General features: G+C 40.6%; 1 protein-coding gene across 3 annotated transcripts in view; it reads right to left on the bottom strand.

The window, feature by feature from the left end:
- The window catches only part of epha4l (eph receptor A4, like), a 65,118-nt gene that overhangs the window by 12,577 nt on the left and 28,776 nt on the right, over window positions 1-23,765 (bottom strand). Inside the window, exons 5-11 of one of the 3 annotated variants that reach the window (XM_055028002.1) lie at window positions 18,891-19,226; window positions 7,527-7,651; window positions 7,284-7,443; window positions 5,741-5,852; window positions 3,244-3,299; window positions 2,657-2,770; window positions 2,023-2,217 (exon numbers count right to left, since the gene is read on the bottom strand). In XM_055028002.1, the coding sequence (XP_054883977.1) occupies window positions 2,023-2,217; window positions 2,657-2,770; window positions 3,244-3,299; window positions 5,741-5,852; window positions 7,284-7,443; window positions 7,527-7,651; window positions 18,891-19,226 (1,098 nt within the window). Of the gene's footprint in view, window positions 1-2,022; window positions 2,218-2,656; window positions 2,771-3,243; window positions 3,303-5,740; window positions 5,853-7,283; window positions 7,444-7,526; window positions 7,652-18,890; window positions 19,227-23,765 lie in introns of all 3 variants that reach the window. The other 2 variants (XM_055028001.1, XM_055028003.1) reach the window with 2 other exon arrangements.

Raw genomic sequence — 23,765 nt, 5'->3', positions numbered from 1 at the left:
GTTCAGTTGTCCCACCACTGTCCACTCCTGCTTTCTCTCTTTTCTCAGCTCCTAACTATTTCCTTGCCTATTCCTCTCTGCAACTGTTTGCACCTTTCTTGGCCACCACTTATCTGCAGCTTCTTCTCCTTCCTCCCTCTTTTCCCCCTTTACTTTGTCTTTCTTCCTTTGTCAGGGTCTGAGAGGTCATTCTGCGTGGTGAGCAGTGTGACAGGCGATAAGCAATTCTGCCTGTGCCACTGTACACTTTCAGCTCCAGCAGGACAAATAGTGTGCTTGTGTCTGTGCATGTCACCATTGCTGTGTGTGTGTGAAGGCGAACGAGTATGACAGGGGTAGAGACAGTGTTATCTAGCTAAGATATGGCTGGGCTGTTGTGTCGCAATGCATTCAGACACTTCATCCATCTACGTTAGGCCGGCCATCAGCTATGGTAACCGCCAAAAAGACTTTCCTACATGCTTGCACATGCACTCACCTATAGCTTCACAAATACCATGAAGCGAAGGTGTGAAAGGGGACGGGGGGTTGATGGGGAAGTAGAGAAAGGAGGAGAGTGCCAAGGGCAGAGGGAGAGAAATGTGGCCGGTGTTCTGTGACCATGCAGAAGCAGATAGGGAAGGGATAGGGTATCACTCCCTAACCCCAAACACATTTACAGCTGACACCATGATTAATGAGTCTGGAGCTGTGCTGAAGGGCCTGTTCCTGGACCCATTAGCCCTCCAACACACCCCATCCTAATGCCCAGCTACCTCTAACACTGCCTCCCCCACCCCAAGGCAGGACCCAATCCATCTGGACAAAACCTACCTCTACCATACAGCACACATTATAGTGTGTCTTCCGAAAGTCTTCATGCTCTGTATTTTTTTTCCCTCACATTTATTATGTTAAACCACAAACAACAATGTATTTTAGTGATTCATTTGACAAACCAACATAAATCAGTACAAAACAGCAAAGTGGAAGGAAATGATGCATGGTATGAAGAGATGAATTGTGTTTAACCCCCTTTGCCAACAGTTTGTAGAACCACCTTTCCTAGTGAATACAACTGCAAGTCTTTGAGGGTATGTACCAGCTTTGCATCTAGAGGCTTTTTTTCTTTTGTACGAAGTAGCTCAATCCTAGAAAGATTGGACACAAAACATTTTGGGACATTTTCAAGAGTTGTCACAGATTCTTAGTTGAATTTAGGCATGATCCGAACCAAATCGAATCTTAACAATCCCTCTATATCTCTGGCTGATTGTCGTGCTGAAAGTCTTCTGGAACTACAAACTGGTTTTCTGCCAGGATTGTCCTGTACTTCCCTCCATCCATCTAAGCATCACTTCTGAATAGCTGCTGTGTCCCCAACAAAGAAATCCACGATTCTGCCAACATCAAGTGTCATGGTGAGGATCCAGTTTTCAACGTGAGGTGTAGCGTTGGTTTTCTGCCACACGTAGCATTTTGCATGTAGGCCAAAATGTTTAATTTTGGTCTAATCTGATCAGAGCACTTTTTTCCATGTTTGCTGCGTTTTCTACATGGGTTTTAGCAAAACGCTATCAGGGCTTCTTCTGCTTCATTTCAACAATGACTCTTTAATTCATGTTATTCTTGCCCAGCCTGTTGGATTTGATGGATGACATCGTCATGCTCAGTTAGCTGTTAATTTTGAGCTTGTAAAAAACAAAATGTGAAGAATTCAAAAGGCTGCTAAGACTTTTGCAAGGCATTGCATAAACTCAATTATTGCACATGCTGTCAAATATCAGCACAGAAATGTATACTATTGGCTGATGCCAGAGACTGGTTAGTCCCCATGATCACCTTCCCTGAAATATGTAATTTATTATGATTTATTGTTAGATTTTTTTACCGGAGACAGCAGAAATGAATGACCTTTCTATGCCTCTAATAATGATATCACAGTAACTGTGTGTATAAATGTTAAGAGTGTGGGAGCTGAGTTTCATTACAATCCCTCCCACCCATCTATTTTAATACTAAAAGAAGGAAACAGCCACATACTGAACGTACATTTGGTGACCACACCCTCCAGGTGAATGATGTTGGGGTGGTCAAACTGGCCCATGATGCTGGCCTCAGACAGGAAGTCTCTCCTTTGCTTGTCAGTGTAGCCGGCTTTCAGTGTCTTTATGGCCACGCAGATCTCCCTCTTGCCAGGCATTTTCAAGCGACCGCTGCAGACTTCACCGAATTCTCCTGAGAACACACAGGCTGCATTCAAGATGTGGCGCAATGATAAATGAATGTTCTGATTCAGGTACTATAAATCAAATCAAAAAGTGTTTGTGTCTATGTGTATGTGTGCGTGTCTGCAGATTTGAAGGGTTCCACTTTTAACATTGATCAGGGTCTTTTTAATCCCCTTTTGGCCTCCTCCTCCTCTTATCCATTGGAGCAGAAAAAGAAGAGGAAATGGATATTGATTCTTTAGCTTTATTATTTTGTCATTGGATGACTTTTCTCTGGCCACAGGAATAGCACAGGCAGAATATTTAGCTTGTGTTGACTTTTTTTTCTGCCTCGTGACTTCTCTTAAGGTATAACAAATGTCTTCTAGCACTGTTTTAGTATTGCTCTAAAAATAAAGTGAAGTCTGAAAGCATTTAAAGACTCCAAGCAAAGCATTTTTCCTTACCGATACCAATAACTTTCTCGATCTTGATACAGGAAGCATCAATCTCTTTGGCAAACTCACGGACGGCTTGATTCGGGTCCTCATAGGTAAAGGGGTCAACATATATCCTGACTCCTGAGAAAAGAAAGGATTGGTAAGGAAAGAAGCAAAATCAGAAAAAGAAAGGGTGAGGTTCATTCATTTAGGGAACTCTGCTCTCTGCCCCCCATCTGTTCTTTATTTCCATCACGCTGCAGGCTACACTGCCTTCCTCTCTGGATCCTCTCCTCCTCCGCCTCCTCACTTCCCTCCATACATCACTTCACACTGTGACTCTATTGCTTTTTATGTCATAGTTGTGGACTCTGATGAAGATGGAGCTCATTAACTTGAAATTCTTCTGGTACGCAAATAACAACGCTGATGACTTGATAATGAGGTGTTTGAAACATGTTAGCAAGCAAGTACATTAACTTCCAAATAGTTTGTTTTTCTCCCCATTTTATGGGACTCGTTTGTGGTTTAGAGTGCATGCACATGAGCACACCTGACAGCACTAATGGTTTTCAATTACTGAGTGCGTAGGTGGACGGCAAACTATGAGTTACCTTGGTGTAAGTGCTTCTCTTCATCTGAGTCCTGCTTGGCCTTGCTGTATTTACTCCTTCTGGGGACAAAAAAGGACACTGGACAATCAGTCATGTTCGGTTTTCAAAATATGCCACAAAGTATCTCATATTCAGAGTTACAGTCAGACTAGAAGTCAACATGTGTCAGTTGGCCTGGAAAAAAACTATAAGCAAGGTAGAACGCCTGACAGTTTTTCTGAAGTTTGCTACACCACATAAACACTCAAGTGAGTATGAGGTAAATCTAATTTTGTTTATTTTATTTTACAATAAAAAAAATTAGGTCAAATTTTGACCTTTAATTTGATTTAACATAAACCTTGCAGTTTTTTTTTCAAAGAAAGTCAATATTATTATTATTATTATTATTATTATTATTAGATCAAATTGACTTATGCAGAGGATAAAATATGTATTGACAACTTGAAAATCACAAAGAATTGACAAGTAAATGCATATTGGTAACATAGAAACATTTTCTATTATTGTTAGCGACATAGCAATTAGAATATGTAACAAATTTTCGATCACCATTTTTGTAAATCTTTGACCTAAATAATAATGTATGTAGTATAACACTGGCATTAAAATATTATTTTTTAGTTTTTCTAGTGTGTTTATATTAAGAACAAAGGGAACATTTTGTGGTGCTCATTGAATAACTTAGGTGTTTGCCAAAACATCCAGATTCCAAAAGGCTACAGACATTTCCAGTCCTGTATGTTCCATAAATAACAGAGGTTCAAAGTTTGAAAGGAGAAAACAGAGCTATTTGTTATGCTTTGCTTAGCCATCCTGTTATCTGTCAAAGTTTGACTCTCTTTCAGTCTGAACGAAGTCCAGATATGGCTTTTAAAGGCTGAGTTATAGTCCTGCATTTAAGTCCAGACCCGGTGCTGCAACAGCAAGCGAGGCCAGGGGAACGGTCGGCCCATTTGGCAGGCACCCCTTGTGCCCTGTTCAATGTGTCAACTATAAACCTAGCTTAAATCTTTTTGCTTCCTATGATGGTACTTTTGAACACCAAACTGATAATAAAAATATCTATCTTTCAGTCTTCTGCATTCAGTACCTCACTAAACAGTACTGCGGTTACCTTCTTGCAAATGCAAGTGAAAGTTGGAATTTTAGCAACCAGTCAGTTGTCCTGTTCGTGTTACCAGACAGAGCATCATTAATAAAAGCTGTACTTTATTTTCTTTACAGGATTCACAGTGGCATTCAGCTGGAAATGATCTGGAAGAACATTAAAGATAGGACCGCTTGATGGACTTGAAAAAGGGAGGACAAAAAGAAAAAACTATGAATTAATTCTTACACAAAAATGCTCTAAAAATCCCTCAGGAAGCCTGACATCTGTGTTCATATTGATGTACAGGTCAGTGGCAGAAATGACCACATGTGTGAGACATTGTCCTTGAGCAATGGTTGTGCAATGATGGTAAACGGCAACGTGATTGCAGTCCCTCCCTACAATCACAGTCTGGCCACAGCAGCACAAAGACAGCGGCCATCGCATGCATATAAAAAAGGGCCGAGACAACCACCTGCTTGGCTGGAGAGAGAGGCAATCGCATGGAAATAAAAGAGGACACACACACACACACACACACACACGCATGCACAACCAACTGCCCCTTTCACTCATCATCATTCTCAACACCAACACACTCATGCAAGCAATGATCTAGTGTCCATATTAAGGCACACAAAGGCAGGAATCAACACATGACATTTATTTCTCCTCTCTGTCATCACACATGCAAAACTTTTTTTCTTCCTGCATAAGAATACACACATTTACACCTTCAATACACAAACACACACACGTTGGGAGTGTGGTTAACACCCTGAGGTGAGACAGCCCATCTGCATGTAATCCCATCTGTGTGATGGCGCTTTGTCCTGCTGCCTGGTTAACACTCTGAGATTGGGTCACTGCAAATCCACCTGATGCCTCTCCATCTAACTCTCTCTGTATTCCAGCTTCTACTTTTCATTGTCCGCTTATCTCATTGTCCCTCCTGTTGCTCTTCCTTTTTCTTTTTCTTTCTCCCTTCTATATGTCTCTCTCTTATTCGTATTTTTTTCCTGGCGGACAGAAAAGCGCAGCAGGGGAAAATAACTAGCAGCCGTGATTACCACAGCGAAAAGGGAGATAGAGGGAGGGGGGGCGAACAACAAGGAAGGAGAGAAGTGGGGGATGAATGCAGGAGGCAGGGAGTGAGGGGTCGCTGATTGCATCTCTTCAGCTGTCGGAGCTGTCAATCACGTCTCCGGTGTGGCAAGTCATCACTCATCTGACGTGAGCCAGTTGTACAAGCTGCCTGGCAGTGTGGATGCGTGCATATTTGTGAATGACTTTCCTGACAGCTGCTTTTTCCAACCCCTGAGGAAGACATCCCTCAGCTGCAGGGAATGAGGAAGAGACAGAAAGCAGAAGGGAAAGAGGAGGGGAAGAAGGGATGACGCTCACCTCCGGCTGATGACGAACGCGCTGATGAGGATAATCAGAAGGACCACGCTGCCCACCACAGACACCAGTAATACGGTGGAGTTTGCCCCGTCGCCTATAATGGGAGCTGGGACTGTGGCAAAAGGATTTGAAGAGAGTGGAAGAAGGGAAAGAAAAGAGAAGTAGAAAGTGAGGAATGTTAGAAGGAGACAAAGAGAAAAGTCAACATCATTATGCTTGACCGAGCTGCTGTGCATCAAAGAGCTGCTGTGCATTGTGTGTTTGTCAAAGTAACTGATCTCCTCCTACATCCTCCCCTATCCACCACAGTGTTTGTTCCCACTGCCTTCATTTTACAGTCCTCCCCACAAAATTGGCCGCTCCGCATGCTTCATTGGGAGACAATGATGACCCATTAGGATGTGTGCTTGACCGTGTCATTATCATGTGCCGCTGTGCCTCTGCATCACAAAGGGGACACCTGGGTCTTTAGTGCACCTCTGTCACTTTAATTTAATGTACATGCAATGAATTTTACAAGGTGACGGTGAATGTTAGGAAATAATAGACAGACAGTTATTTGGCTGGATTGAGTATGCAGAGTTACTGACATAAAAGGCTCACTTTGGTAAAACAGCAGCAAAGTCAAACTGATTTTATAGTTGTACAGAGAAGTGCAAGCAAATGTAACCACTTGAAGTGCTGATTTAGAGCATAATAAAATCAACAGTTACATCAATAAAAACGACTGACTACAAGACAGAGATTTGCCCTGCCTAAACATCAGAGATTGGCTTTTTAAGTGATGTGGAAGTGATAATATGGCAACATGTGGGAATGAAATTTGGGTAAGAACTGACAAAGACGCAAATCCTCCAGGAGCCCAACAGACTACTCTGTTTACAAAAGTATTGCAGAGTGTAACCTAAGTTCAGCTTATCCCTGAAGAAAATCTACAACAGAATGATGAATTCATGGGTGTTTTCAACACCCATGAATTTTCTGTAATGGTTTCATAACACCTAGACTGAGAAAACATTGTATAAATAGATACAAAATGCTACAGAGCTTAAGTTATTTTCAGAGCATCAACATCTGATGCTCTCCGTTAAGTGACAATCTACAGACTGGAATCTCAAAAATTCTAAATATCTTTCTGTGACTAACCAGTTATGTGTCTGTACTGTGGGACGCTGTAATTGGTGATACACCAGCCAGAGGTGCAATCTGAGAACCTGTTGCCAAGTTCTGAACTGTCGCTAGCGATAAGGTTACTAGGTTCTTCTATCTTAAAACCTCCAGTCTGAACCGTGGCTGGCTCAGAAGCTGAGACATAAGTTGCCAGTCAGGTTCTGGGGAGCAGCATAATTTATGTTTTATAGACAACAGGTTGTGATTGATCACTCTGAAATGATGAGGAGAAAACCTCATAAAAGATGCTATCAATGTGAGATTGTTCATAAAATGATGTGGCAATTCTGGCATGGTGTCCTGCCTGTTCTGCTCTATGACAGTGATGTCATCAAGACAAGTTGAGGAGAGGCTGAGCTGTTATGAGACTCACCGGAGTTAGTCATGAACTCAAAGGGTCCGCTAAATTCACCGTAACCGGCGGCAGTCCGAGCACGCACATGAAACACGTAAGAGGTGAGGGGGGTGAGGCCCTTGATGTCTGTGCTTCTAGATGATGTTTTTATGATGCGATAGCTTCTTTCATTCTGGTCCTGAGGATGACAAAGAGAAAGTTACTCAAAAGTTGCTTTTTTGAAACTTCGATGTGTGAAAACTCTCTCATAGCTCCACTTACCTTCTCATAATACTTGACCTCATACTCCAGGATGACACCATTGGACCTTTCTGGTGGCTGCCAGGCCAGTGAGATGGTGTGTCTGGTGATATCCTTTGCCTGGATAGAAGTTACTGGAGAAGGAGCTGATTAAAGAAAGAGAAAAAGGAAGTACAGTTTGTTGCTTTTGTCTAGTTTAGCATACGTATTACGATAGAAAAGTAATAGAAAATGTATCAGTCAATCAAGTCTATTTATATAGCACACTTCACCAACAAGGTAATTCAAAGTGCTTTACATCATAAAAATATAAAAACATTACAAACACATCACACAGTCAAATATTGTAAAAACCCATAACAGGTATTGCATTTTGTCAAGTGCCATTGTTAAAGTAATCAAAACATATCAAGTATGTTGGTCAATGTTCCATTTGTTATGGTTCAAAAGCAACTCTGAATCGATCTTTAGCATGCTAAAGGTTTGCCAGATCATAGCTGGAGGATTTTAACCTTTTAAAACATCTCATATATAGGAGTACCCCCTTGTAATTTAAGTAAAGAAAAGCAGTACTTATTTGGTGTCCTTGTACTCGTAGCCAAAAAAATGATAACAGTATGTTGGTATAGACCTTTACTCCCTACTGTAAATCAATGGAAAGAGAGACTAGTGAACGTTTATACAATGGAGAAAATAACAGCAAAACTAAATATGTCCACTGATTTATTTAAGAAAAGATGGAACCCTTTGATAACATATTTGCAATTAACATTGTAGTAAGATAAGTGTAAACACACAGATACATATTTTATAGGTAATTTTAACAAATATCTCTGTTAAGATGTAGGCAAAAGTTTAACTGAAAAAGTTTTTCCCTTTATTACATAGCTCATGTTTGTATTTCATTTGTGCTTAATATTCCATGGAGTGGTGGATAGAAAAAAGGGGAAGGAAAAAAGGAAAAAAAAAAAATCCCTTGGAACTTCAGCTCGCCGAATAGTTTGGATGTTATTGTTCAACTGTTTTGTTTGGTTGTACTGGAAATTGATGGTTTTTTTTGACTAAATGTGTCAGTCATTGTATCTGAATGCAGAACTTATGAAGAAAATAAAGTCTTTGTTCAAAAAACATCTCATATGAAAATGTATATTTTTGAGGGAGAAAACTCTATTATTAGACTTTTACTTTAAAACACTAATGTTGTTTTGTGTGTTTGCCACAGTCTGTAGTTTGTTTACTTTTGTTCTAGTCAGTTGATTTAAATATGTTAAAAAAAAGTTAAATATGTAAAAAAAAAAAATTACATATACAAATTTACATATGTATTTATTATTTTACATATGTAAATATGTAAAGACAATAAATATTTTTAACATATTCTATATGTAAGAAAGACATAATATGCAACCTGTTTACAGGGAAGATGTGTCTGGGGTGGCAGGAAACATGCTGTGCTCTGAGTTCATAGAAAACACGAGGAACTTCATCATGTCATTAGTTTGGTTCTCTCACTGTTTAATGAAAAAATGGTTGGACAAGGAGACCTAAGGGATTTTTATACCTTACAAAAAAGATGCTTCGTGTATTAGTTTGTTTGCTGTGTGGCTGTACTTGGCTTTGGGAAAGCATTTGGATTTTTCTAGCCGTGTACACCTGGTAGCTGTACTGAATCAAACATACACAAAGGGCTCTAAAGTCTGTCAAGACCACCTGCTGCAAATGGTCTCAGTACAGCCATTTCGCTATGCCCCCTGGTACATAAACAAACTGAAATAAGAGGATATGTGAACCAGAGTTTATTTTAAATGAACTAAACACCTCATATTTGAAAACATATCATCTGTCAGTGTTTTCTTGACCAACGAGAGTCCATTTTCCTACAAAAAAGGTAATGTTGCTGAGGCAGCCAGCTGTGTCGAGCTACCTCATAACCTGCTACTTATCAGGCCACTCTTAAGTCTGAAAAGACTCTCAGTCTGTTTAGGTTGTTTTGGAATTATCCCAGAACATTGATAATCAGAGAGATTTGTACAATCAGCAATTTAAAACAAGTCAACGTGGAAATATTCTATAGTGGCCATTACAGCTTTTGCAAGAAATTGTAGTTAAGTTTGTTGTTATTTCTGCTTAGCGGTGTTTGCATTTGCACACATCAGTGTAGGACATAAATTGCATCATGTGTTTGAGAGCTCATGAGAAGGGCTACAGAATGAGAACAACAGAAACACAGAAATGTTCTGTCATTGACACCGCCGCACAAATGACGGCCTGACGAAAAATCAATTTGCTCCACTGTTTAGAGTAGATGGCAGATTTAGAGTAGATTGATGAGTCACAGATGATCAGGCAGATTGATGTAGCCGTTAGTGTCCATCAAATTTACTTTACCACGTTAGCATGGTTGGTTTTTGACTGACAAAACTGCAACTTGACAACAGTTTCCTAAGAGAGTGTAAACATTTACTATTGGTTAATATTATGGTGTATCCTATGGATATGAACATTTTCACTTGAGTTTTATATCTCTAAGATAGGCAAAGGATTTGTTTTCAACAATCTCTCCGTGACATCTTCTTACTACAGATAAGGACTTTATTACTGATGATAAATTGACAGAAACACACTCAAAAAAGTCTTATCTATCCATTTAAGTCTAATTTGCACAACAGTTTTTAATCTTACTATTTCTCCTGCTGGGAAAGTCAAAGTTCAGGGCCAGACAATGATGCAATTGTTTTAAAGCGTCTCTGAACTAATTGGATGTGCAACACATGAATTACCGAAGATGGAGTGTATTTCTGATCTAATGGTGTGATTCAATGAAACTGCCTCAGACACTTTTCCTAACTTCATTCATTGCAGATTGCCAGGTCACCCTGAGAAAACCTGCATAGCTACAAAGAGATTGAATGAAGTTAAATGAGCTCAACACCTTCATGTTTTTTTCTTGGCTTTAAACAGAGAAAATCAATTGGTTTTCATTAAAGCTCCAGTGTGTGATCTTATCTTAAGCTCTTTCTGCTGCAGCTGATAATGAGGCCATATTTCAAACAGCAGCGCTGTCTGCGCATAGATGCCTTTAACACGTGAAGGTTAAAGCACAGATTACGGCCTACACTTGTTCCCTCCCCTTGGCGCATCACCGGCACACAAATCAAACCTTTATCTTCAGGAAGTGTGACAGGGCCAAAATTGGGTTATGCACACTCTCATTGTTACAAAGGGGAATTTAGGGCTATGGGAGAGATAGTGTTGAAAGCAAGAGAAACTCTTAAGGACTCAGTTGGAATCAGACAAGAAGGAATGACAGATGATCTGCAGTGAGAAAAAGAAGAAAACGTCTCCAGTACTTTCGAGGAAAGCTAATTTATTTTCCACAGCAGCTAAAACAAAAACATGTCCACAAACTCCCAGGTAACCTCGTGTCGGACATCTGTTCTTCAGGGTCCAAACAGGGGGAGTCTTTGACCTCTGCCCCTCTGCGATTACTGTATCTTTCCTCATTCCAGACCATCTGCCTTTTAAGAAATTACAGTGGGATGATTAATGAGGGGACCCAGATCCAACGATTATGATTGGATTATCTATGACACTATATACATTCTCATCACTTTGACTGGGGACTCCAGGGAGGAGAAGCTTCAAGCTAAGCCTAACAAACCCCCTGCTTTTAGTCAGGGATTGAGTTCAAACGGGCCTGGAATTCAAGCACCGGCCATGGATTGGGTTTCATTGAGCTGAAGAAGCAGCAGCAGGAGGAGGGAAGAGATCGGGCAGACGGTTTGGGGTGGGTGGGCGTCTTGATGGAGATGGAGAGGGATGGAATTGCAGACATCACTTGGTAAAAGGATTAACCCAAGGTTGTGTCATCCTGTTGGTCTAATGTGTGGCGTCTCTGTTAAACAATTAGATGGCGGCCATTTGTATCCCTCCCAATCAATCTTACTCGGCAGCGAGAGGCAATTTAAAGGCCCTCATGGGGCTGAGGGAGAATCCAGTGAATCAGAAAGGAAACACCTGAGAGGTCGGGAGGCTTAATTCCCCAAAGATCACCCCGGCATCAATCTTTCCTCCAAAGATGACAGATATGGCGACGTAATCGTGTTCTGCTGCTCTTGTTGCACTTTTTATTTTTCCCCTGACCAATGTGAAGATAAAGATAAGTGATTTCCTGAGTGGTTTTCCTTCCAGGCTTCTCATCTGACTTTGCAGATCAGATGCAAACAAAATAATCTATCAAGGTTCAGTTTTATAGCATGCTGGGATGAATTAGACAGATAGATGTCAGGAGAGGAAAGTGACATAAAGTTAGATTTGAATTATTGTGAAGTCTGGTACAAAATATCGACATAGACACATTTATGGTCAAAACAGATATAAATGTCACATTAGTTTGGGCCTTTTAATAGGTAATACAACCTTAGAAATGTTCTAAACTAGAATTGTTTGCACATGTTTTAACATATTGAAAATGTTCTAAAATTCAGACAGGGTCAAAATTATGCTCAAATATACACAAATCTACTTAAATATTGATTACTACAAACATACTTCCACACACTTTTCAAAGCTATGCTTCTGGCCTAAATCTAACTGGATATTTGTCCATGCTGCTTAACACAATAGGAGGAGTTCATTGAAACAGACTGTTCTTCTGGCACAACCCCAAATTTCAAATAATTACTCTACAAATATTTAACAGGGTTAAGGTCGGGGCTTTGAGGAGACTCGGGGAAGCTTAATGTAAGTCTTCCAACATCTGCCTGAGATCATGGTCCTCCTGAAACACTCATTTGTCTCTGAGTCTCATCTCACCCAAAATGTTACTATTAGATGAGAGAAACTTCAGGATCAGCTAAAGAACTGGAAATTGTAAGAACACAGTCATCATTGTCAACAGTGAAGATGTTTTTCCATCAGCATGAAAAGAGATGCTAGATCTAGATCCAAAATTAGGACCTTTATGTTCTCCATAAATTTGCAGCTGCTCATATTAATGGGGCAAATCCTTTTCCAGAATAAGGTTTCATGATCATAGGAGACAAAGACTGAACTTTCTGACCCCAACAACCCCAAGTATCTTTGGATTAGTCGAGGTGAGGCATCCACATCTAGGGACGTTTTACCACCTGTCAGGAACAGTAGTGGCAATGTTATGCTGTGGGGGGTTTTTATGCCAGTGGTACTGGCGATTTCCACAAATTATGAAAATTATGAAAATTATGAATTATGAGAATTATGAAAACAACATTTTCATTTTTCAACTTCAGATCAATTCATCAGCTAGAAAGCTGAGACCGGGACACAGTTGAGTATTCAAACATGAAAATTGCCCCACAGTATAAGCATAAACTGGCAGTGCAATAAATAAACCAGGGAAACATTAAGCTTCAGTTATGTCTGTGACATTTATTTTATTGAGTATTTATGGACTGTGACTAAACGTAGACTCCTTTTCAGTAAACTAGCAACTTAGGTTGGACTGCACTTTTTCTGATAAAGCAATAGCTGAAATTGCAAGCCACATCGATGTCAGAACCTTATTAATAGCTACAAAATATGTCTGTATGGTTTCTCTGCATCTTTTTAAGAGACGTTGAAAAAATATTATTGAGAATTTATATATCTATGTTAAATTTCTAACCTGTGAAGATTTCAGAAATCTCACAATAAAACCAACTTCTTGTATTTTTATTTATTGAAGTTATATCCTTCCAGTACATTATTGGGTCTTTCAACCCTTAAAAAAAACACGTTTGTCAACATCTGACAAGGATTGTGACTTTAAATAAATATTTTACCAGTGACTGTGTTTCAGAAGGACCACATAAGACTTTAAAGCACCTAGTAGGTGAATTTACATATGTGGGCCAAGGCTGCAATTTGTTACTGCCTCCTGGAAGCGTGGGCAAACTGAGGCAGTTTAATAATAAGTGTTAGACGTAATGAATATTCACATCTCATTTCAGGAACACTAGCACTACAGACAAACACCCACACACACACACCTGCAACAAAAAAAGGGCATCATTACTCATACAGACCACCCATGTACATAAAATAATGACTAAAATCCTGACAGAGGTGCACTGAGTCAGGGTGTGATTTGTGTGAACACCTTCCCAAAGGAATCTGAAGGAAAAGCTGTCCTTTTTTTTATGGTTTTGAGGTTTTGTCTTGGCTTGTTACGTGAACGAGTTTGTCTTTGCAGTTGTGTTTGATGCAAAGTATTTGCTCTGCTCGGAGCAACTGCGGTGAACCCGAGCATTTGCAATAACAGCAGTTCAACATGAAAAGACACACGCAGCCAAAGCTGTACATGTGGCCGCCAGATTGGAGCCCGGTCGCCAGATTCGAGTCGCTCAATTTCACTGCCAACGAAGAGAAATAGTCAAGCAGGGAGCCGTTTTTTAGCGAGCAAAGAAGCCCGCGCCTACTTACAGCGTTTCCCCTCCCCTTTGCTCCGATCCTGCATGAATAGAGTCTGCTTTCACCTCCCAAAACACATTTCCACATGTACGTCTGTCCGGTGTACTGGTGGAGATGGAAACTCTTGTCCATGTGGGACGAAAGACTTGCCCACACACACATGTACTAATTCACTTTTAGGCACCTCAGCCTGCCAAGTATTTTGTATTAAGACATAAACATGTCTCTCTCTCTGACTCTCTCTGTTCATTTTTTCTCTCTGTGCTTGATCCCATAAAGCAGGAGAAAATGTTCATTTACAGCCAGGGGTCAGTTCAAAGCGCAGACAACCCCTTGGCCCCTCCCGTTCTCCATGCAGTCTGAGTCAAAGGGTTACATCCTGTTTGATTTACGACAGTGGAATTGTTCATGGCGACACACGGAATCTGACCTCCTCCAACACAAATCCAAGCTTGATCACAGATCTACGACTCCATTTGACTCGATTGGCTGCACCTACTTCCAGTCCACTGTTCTGCAAACCCACATGAGATCCTACTCTTTCCAAGCTTTTTCTTTTCCAGCTGAAACCTAAACCTTTATAGGAAGGCGGTGGCGTGGGTGTCTTTTCCACAGCACATATAAATCCCAATAAATCTATCATAATAACTGTGATCCACAATGTCTGGATGAGGCAAAGCCAATTGGGTGAGAGGGGCAGCAGATCACTGGGTGGATTACAGAGGCTGAAACCAGAACTACCAAAGCCCCTACTGAGCAGTAGGAGGAAGAAATCCAATCAGTCTTGAGCCCTTCACTTTTATGTGCACATAAATTACAAGATGCACATGGATGGAGACATTGTTCATCTTTAGCAATAGAGACATGACTGAGCCAAGGCACCATGAGGCCCTAGGCTGAAATTCTTTCAGGGGCACACTTGCAGCTAAGCCCATTGGAATGAATGCAGACAGAGTTTAATATTTTGTTTTGTTGATCTGCATGTAGTTACAGTATGTATAAAAATAAATAAATCAATTAATCAAATACATAAACTGAAGTATCATTAATAACATTGTTGGGATGACTTCATGCATACCATCAGAATTCGGATCTGTGCACACAGAAAAGTGTTTTATAAAATGGGTTTTTGGTTTCAAAATTACCTGCTTCCAAACAGGTCCATTTCCAGAAATCTTTTTATTTACAGAGAAACACAAAATGGGCCAAAATGCTATTGTTGCAGCCAAACATAGAATATGGAACATGAGCATAAAGCTACCATACAAAATAAAACAAAAAAACAACAAGAAAATTAAAACAAAGCACAACTGGAGAATCAATACATTACAATCATTGGGAGTTTGAATCTCAAACTGTGTTGTAAATATTTTTTTTTCTATTTTGTACTCGAAATGATGAAATATTTTCAATCTGTGAAAAGATCCTTTGGCGATACAGTCCTCTGACAAAGGATTTTTATATTCTGTCATTCACTCTTTTATCATTCAGTGTTGTTAGAGAATATATCTATTAGCCAACTTTGTCAGCTGCACAGGACAACTCAAGAATGACTTTTCTTTTTACTTCAAAATAAGAGTCTCAAACTTAGCTATAGCGAGTTAGCCTAGGAGCACATATGCTAAAAGCATTTTGAAAACAGATCTCACTTTGGCAACAAGTATCAACAACTATGAAGGTGTTTAGCCTCTGTTTTAAACAACCTTCAAGGTTTTATACAACTGCTGCGTTTGCAGATTTGTTCGACATAAATTTAAGAGCTTATGGGGCCCCCAGGCCCAGTCGCAAGTTTCTTCTGTAACTTGGGTTGGCTCTAAATTTTGATGTTGCATGTCCACCTTTCAACAAATACACACCAAACACACAAATAGAGCTTCCAGCTGCAGCTTCAAACTCTTGTGAAATATGCACAAGCGAGAAGCCAAAGGCAACATCATCCATATCTTACAGCGTCGAGTCAGGAGATTAGCCTCCAGCAACCTCAGGGAGACACTGCTCGGTGTGTGTTTTTGTGCGTTGCTGTGTCTTTGCATGAATTCATGTCTGAAAGAGCTCAGTTGGGAGCTTTTTTGGCGCATCGGGGAATCTGTGTGACCAAACTGACATGCTAGTACGTGCATTTGACCCTGGACTCTAGGGTACGCTCCATTACGGCTCCCACATATGCTTGTCTGGCAGGACTCACTGCTCTTCCCACAAGCTGCACATCCATTCAATGCTGTCTTCTGGATCCCATCTGATAAATCAAGCCACTGTATCCTTAAATTGCTGAACCAGGCTCTACTGGAGGCATTCACTTTTCCAACGGAGGGAAATTAGAAATAAAAAAGACACAAAAAGGCCCTGTGTTTGCCACCCAAGAGCAGAGTAGTAAAGCAAGCCAAGGTAATGGTTGGCAACGGAGACAAAGAGGAAAGATCAAAGGCTGTAAAAATCCATTTGCACAACAACAGGTAACAGAATGACCAAATGACAAAACAACAGAAGGCTCTGAATGCATCCTCAGGCTGAAGGACTCCTCTTTAACTCTGTATTTATAGCTTTATTCTACAGGAATAATTAGAAACACTTACACAAATACACAAACATTTGTAATGAATCCAACAGATCAATAGAAGTCATCTAATTCATTAGTATCACAGCTAAATGTAGCCCAGTGCCCCTATCTTCAGCCTAGACGTCTGAAGCCTAATTATGCAAAACTCCAGTCAAATACTGCAGAAAATCATTTCCAACTGCTTAGTCTATCAGCCCACAGTAATCAACCGGGTGCCACCGAAGCTACTCACCACTTTAGTAAACACATTTTCAAATGCGGATTGTCACCATGAAAGCAAAAATAAAAATAAGTAAGACTCTGACGGCTTCTCATTTCCATAACACACTCGCACACAGAGAAGCCAAAAAAAGTTCTGTGGATTTTTGGGTTTGCATGAAGCAGACCTACATAAATTACAAAACGTTGTCAAGTGAGAGAACATCATGTTGGTAATAAAACTGCTGGGCTTTTTTTTTTTTTTTTTTCCCTTGGAACCAGTGGCAAAGCCAGAAAATTTTCATAGGTGTGGCCAGGCAGGGAACATTGCTCGCTCAGCGGTGGCCACGGTGGCCCATGGAAACAACCAATGACTTGGCAGGGATGGCTGCAGAGCGAGCCAGTGCTGCATCCCTGCTAGGAACAAAGCTGAACTAATGGCCTTGTTTAACCCTCCTGTTGTCTTCGGGTCATTTTGACCCGAAGACAACAGGAGGTTAGTCTTATTTTTTTCGTCAAGTTCACATTTGAATTGCTCCAGCAGAAAATTCCATCTGAGTTGTGAACACTGTAGGTCTGATTCAGGACTGTTAGATTTCAAGTTTCTGTATGCAGTTGCAATTAAAAAATGTTTTATAAGGGCTTGTCCTCGGGTCATGTCAACCCGAGGGCAACAGGAGGGGGGGGAAATTTGAAAAGATATCAGTTTTACGGAGATCAGTGATGCCATTCCATACTGTTTGCCTGTCCAGCTGTGATTTCCTTAGTCTTCCGGTCAGTCTGACCTGAGGCCTGGGTTTACTTATTTTTATTTCTTTTGCAAAGTTCACATTTGAATTGCTTGAGCCTAAACTTCCCCCTGAGTTGTGCACACCGTAGTTCTGATGCAGGACTGTTAGATTAAAGTTTCTGTATGCAGCTGCAATTGAAAAACATATTTTTTAAGGGCTTGTCCTCGGTCGACATGAGCCGAGGACAACAGGAGGGTTAAAATATAGGAACCATCAATATGCAACATATGCTTTTTTTATGATAATCAGGAAAGGCCATGTATCACCCGTCCCTTTCTATTCAGCAGACAACCAAAAGTTAGGCTGCGTGCAAGAAAAATAAATGGCGGCCCTGGATCGGCTGTTTTGCCAATGCCACCCAATTGCGTGCCATGCGGCATTGAGCCTTGTTATTTCAGCTTCCCAAACTTGCATTTTACTTTTGAGTATTAACAGAACTTTTCTGTGAATATAAAAAAACAAACAAACAAAAAATGGGTTTCCCACAAATTATTAGGAGCTACCTTCCTTACTAAAATCCATGAGCAGGCGAGGGTCCACTGTACCCCAAAACATTTGCTTGAGTGATGGCAGGAAAAGTCGGAGGAGATTCTGCATAGCAATGCTTCAGGTTGGGCTGAGAACAAATGTATCCCCAACTTTCATTATTAAGTTTTTTGTAAAATTAATGGAAACCAAATCAATTATTGTATTTCCACCTAAGGTACTTCATGTCAGTACAGTTTGCAGTTTTAACGTCACAAAATGTGAATAAATATCAAGAGGCATAAATACTTTTGGAAAGGCGCACTATTATCTTGTAGTCAATCCATAGCATATGAAGACCAACAGTCGGCTGCCTTACTTAAATTGGTATGTTCTCTTGTCTTTCCCATTTTGCAGAGTGCAGCTGAACCATTACCCACTAAATAACATTCTATTTATTCCTCAGGGAAGCATGAAGTCTTGCATTACAAATAAAATCTCCTCAACACTGATCAACTTAAAGTTAAAAATAAAAATGTTTTGGTTACTCTTAATTTATAGAATATGATCACTTTGTAAAAAGAAAAAGTATTTTATAAATTAATAAATAATAAAGAATTATGTATTATTACAAATACTCTTTGTGTTCAAATAAAAACAATATTAGTTTTTAATAGCAGGCTTTGCACATCTTTACCAGAGGAACTAATAAAGTGAAAGGTGTTATGCATGAATGAAGAATTAAATCCCTAATTACTAATTTCTGTCTTTACAAAGAAATATTTTTGTAATATTGCTAAATAAGATATCATTTTCTTCATAGGAAAACCATCCTTTTAATAAATCCTACCAATAGCAATCACCTTTTTGCAAATTCCTTTAACAGAAACAGGCACACTTTATGTGTTGTGTGGCCCACCATCAGCCAATCACTGCTCCTCTTACCAGCCTGGTTGGTGGTGACGGTCACAGACACTGCCTGCTCCGGCCCTGGGCTCTGGGGCGAGACACCGTTCACCGCCCACACCTCGAAGGTGTAGTTGGTGTGCGCCTGCAGCTCGTTGATGGACACCCTGGTCCCCTTCAGGCTCAGCTGCTGAGGGCTGAAGTGAACGCCGTTGCCGCAGGGCTGGCAGCGGCGGCCGTCGGGCCCGCAGCGCTTACACACAACGTTGTACGTCAGGTCCTGGCGGCCCCCAGAGCTCCGAGGAGGGCTCCATTCCAGGTTTACGGAGGTCTCGTTCACATTTGAGATGAGGTGGAGGGGTGCGGTCGGAGGGCCTGGGGAGGGATAGAAATCACGTTGGCAACAGCGGGAGAGAATAATAACTTGTGAATCAACAGTGGATGAGATTAGAAGATTAAAACAGTTATATCTTTCAGTAAAGACTTCAGAGATCTCATTCCCCTCTGGGTTTGTCAGTCAATTCTCTCCACACATATACATATGGCCGAGATGTAAATGCATAATTGACAGGGTTGTTCCTTTAATGGGAGCTTGTGCTTCTTGAATTCCCTTTTAATGTCCTGTCCATTACAGCTGGAGAAGATCCAGTTTCTCCTCAGTTAGTTTAGAATGTTAACTGAAATCCAATAGGGCAGCAGAGCCCCGTTCAGATCCAAAAGCTGAAGGTGGCGAGTGCCTGGGATTTATTTGGTTTTGCTCCTGCTCCAAGACTTTAGACAAAGTCAAAGTTGCTACTATAATGAATAGTCTATGTGCTGTTTATGCCTCGGAAAAACAGCTACAGTGTTTCTAAGTGATGCAAACTCTCCAGCTCATCACTTCCACTTTACATGTCAGCTCTGTTGTGAGTAATGTGTTTGTTTTTTGTTTCTTTTTTTTTTCCATAGCACTATCAAACAGCCGTAATTGACAAAACTCTGCCTTTCTCCATCTACCTCTGCCTCTGTCTTCTCTGGCTGACTCGCGCTCCCTTTAACCAATGAAGCGCACGCGAGCGAGCTCGGGATCGATGCGGGGTGAAATATGAAAGCTAGTCAGTTCGCTGATGAATCGTTTCACAACGGAAATTAATTATCAGTGTTATTTTTGGAGGAGCGGCACGGCGATGAGTGATTTCACAGAGACACCGGGAGCGGAGGAGAGGGCAGGAAGTGCAGGGAGAGGAGCTCCTTTGAAAGGAGAAGAGTTCACAATCGCATTCAGTCACTGAAAACAGTGACTTGTTTTATTTTTAGAAAAACAACATTCTCGTTCAGCAGAGGTAGAAACCTGGGATAAGGATTAAGTAGTAAATCTATTTAACCCTGCTATATATAAGGAAAACTGGAAATGAGACAAAGTGCAAAGTGTGTAAAGATTAGGCAGGTTAAAGTGTAAAAGGAGGGGAGTTTTTGAGATAATTTGGCACTATTTACCTGAATCCATAACTCCAGGGAGGAACACTGAAATTTAGGAGGAACCCCAGCTGGTATGGGTTTACAGTTCAGTTCCTGTATTCACTCTGTATTCACAACTAGATACTCAAGTTGAATCTTTTCTTGGACAAAAATAAATAACATTTCTCAATTATTTTTAAAGTACAGAACCCTTAGATGGTTTCTCCAGTTATTGATTTAAGTGTTGCAGATATTCAACTAGTCTCTGTAGGCCTATGTGCACAGATCCCGTAAAGGTTTTTACATCCTTAGATTGTAAAGGCAATCTGACTTTCACAAAGAACAAATGGCAAAGTTAAGATGAGCACAAAAAGACACCATCTAAAAGTCCAATCTGTACATTTGAACAGAAATGGAAATGTTTTAACAATTTACTGACCATTACAAAAATTACAAAAGACGTTCTAACTCTTCAAAAAAGCATGACTGGAAAAACAAGTGAACTTGATCAAAGAAGAATAATCATTGATGATGTTAATGATGAAGTTTTGCTGCATGAAGGGAAAAAGCCTTCATCCATAAAACAAGATCTGAGAAATGTACTTTTAGAGAATATTCTCTAGATGTGCGGCTGTTAGTCGTCCATCATGTCAACATTTTGTGAATGTGTTTCTGGTAAATGTGCAATATGGAGCGAAAAGCTGAGAAGATTGAGATGAAAGCGCACACAAGGAGAAGACAAACACTGTCTGTTCATCTAAAAAGAAGAAATGAGCCTTAACAACTTGAAAGGAGCAGCTCTGAATGGATGGAGGGATTACAGCAAGGAGGAGCAGGAAATAGACCGAGAAGAGCGGCCTGTCTGGCTGCACAAGCTGTAAGATGGAAGGATGTAGACCGTTAATATTAGCAACATTCAATTTCCCCTCTCACAACTGCAGCCTACAATGAAAATCTATTAATAAATTCCCATTAAAAACTGTGACAGAGCGACCCCTTTTTGTCTGCTGCTCCTGACTCTCCTTCCCTCTGTTACTCTTTCACCTCATTTCCCCCATAAGCGCCTCAGACAATGGGAACAAGTTAAACATGAAGCTTCCACACGATGTTTCCAAAGGAAACACCAGTGTGTTTTTCAGAGCTCTGTGTTTAACTAACATTTAACTAACTCTGCAGAATAGGTCAATGACAGAGTAAATGAAAGGATGTGTTAAAACATTTCAATAAAGAAGCATGGAACTTATAATCAGGGAGTAAACTGGTAGGGATGTGTTTATTCATATCACAGAGATTGTTTGTTGCTATGGCAAACATGACAACACTGTTGTGTAACTTTCGTGACTCTATCTAAAATCCTCTCTATAAAGTCTTAAACACCATGTCAGAATGTAACTTTTTTTTTAAATATACACACCATATACACACGCACACACATGCCCACAGTCACAGCACCTTTGGCGGTACCTGTCGCTCTCTCTGAATGCACCAGTGGGAGCGTGGGAGAGCCGTCGGCTGTGACTGACACCCGGTAATTAATCCTGGGAGAGAGAACGGAGCCACTGTGCTTCCAAAACCTTCACGAAGCGTCTCCAAATGTTCGGAAAGTTTTATCCCGAAAACGCATTTTCATTCTCGTTTATGGGCCGGTTAACGTGTTTGATTTTTCTCTGTCGCACTGTTTTTTTTGTTTTTTTTCAATTGCCCTTCCAATCTAAAATCCTCTCTTCAAACTCCTATTCTCTCAGCTGCATCACCTTTTTGCAGCTCTCTGTCTTTCTGTTTCTCTTTATCAGTAATTGTTAGCGTTGCGTGTGTTGAGTGTTGAGCAGGGCTGAGTTAGAGAGCCGGCTAAATTGGCCAGAGCATCGACCCTGCTATTACAATCCGGCTGGGGTTCATTCAGCGCCCACTCCTCCCGCCCCCCTGGAGTCCTTCCAGCTTATGTTCATTCCTCTCTCCACTTCTCCCTCTTACTCTACAAAGCAGCGACTAAGAAAACTGAGGAAAAATCTGAGAAACACATCAGGGTTTCAAAGAATCCCGTAACAGAGAAAAAAATCCCTCCATTTAACCTGAATACTGTCGAGCAGCGAGCTCTTGGGGACGTCCTTCTCTGGTCATTATTACTATTTTGCAGCACATGTTTGCTCACTCAGCTGCAGTTAATCACCAGGAAAGACCATTTTCCCCACTACTTTAATGACTTCTATGTTGCTATTTGAAATGGATAGACTGACATGCATTTAAAATGTTTTTTCGCATTTGTTCACCACTGAGAAACGATGCCACCCACCAAAATGAACAGGCAGCGCAAGTGTATCAGTAAAACAATCCAATCTTGCTCAGTTGTGGAGAATTCGTCAATGAAGAAACTATTGGACATGCACTCCAGACTTTGGCTTTTTGTGAAAGTAGCATAGAAAAAAATCCAAGGGTCTCACTTTGGGAGTCACAGGTCATATGTGATAAACAGCAAACAGTGATGGTGGCAGCATTATGATGTAGGGATGTTGGTCCAATATTGATGGAAAGATAGATGGGACTAAATATGGGTTGATTCTGGAAGAAAGGCAGTTAAAGGCTGATGATGGCTTGAGGACAGAACCATAAACCAACACCCAGAGAATGCAGCAAAAGATTACTCTACAAAGTGTTGGCTCAGAAAAGCTTAATGCAAACGTACAACAGACATGTAGCATTCCTGTTTATGTCTATCACCTAAATTAGCAATGAAATATGTAGAAGGTGGCTGGAACATGACAAATACGGACAGGTTTAAGGGCCCAAAGAGCAATTGAACTTTCACTAGATTCTTTTAAACCCTGATGTGTTTTAGCTAAAATAAAACAAGAAGCAAAACAATTGTCTGAAATGCTGGATCACGGTGAACCAAAAGAACAAAAATAAAACAAGAATACCAGAGCAAGTCAATGTTACTGTCAAAGAAAGGCTCCACTGTTCTATTTGATCATGTCATTTTTTTCATCATGCCAGCCATTTCGCAGGTCAGGCTGAAGAGTGGGAGGTAAAAACCTGGAGGAAGATTTATATGCGATCTGGAAGACAATTGTTGAGATCACATACAGTGGCCATTACCAGCCTATCAAAAGAACAGTCACAGCCGACACGAAAAGGAGCAACACGGGTGTTAACAGCTAGAGTACAGCTGTGGTAACACAAACAATCTCACTATAAGAGAATTACACGACATCCAACCCTAACAGTCGTCTTCCAGTGATAAACTGAGAGCCAAGACCTGTGAAAAGCATTTTCAGTCTGCTCCCCTAACCCTTCCTCACACACACACATACACGCATGCACACGCACACATACAAATATGTGTTTCCCATTTACCAGAGATGCTGGCTCATGTTCCAGGCTGACCTTCAGCAAACCAAACTGGGAGATCATTTGAATAGATTTTTTTTTTTCTGCTCTGTTCGTGACTCTGAGTAGATTTTGAGAGAAAAAGGAACG

Source organism: Poeciliopsis prolifica, unplaced genomic scaffold (genome assembly GCF_027474105.1).
Source record: "Poeciliopsis prolifica strain line A6 unplaced genomic scaffold, Auburn_PproV2 SCAFFOLD004, whole genome shotgun sequence".
NCBI lineage: Eukaryota > Metazoa > Chordata > Actinopteri > Cyprinodontiformes > Poeciliidae > Poeciliopsis > Poeciliopsis prolifica.
This window is presented reverse-complemented; position numbering and strand designations above follow the sequence as displayed.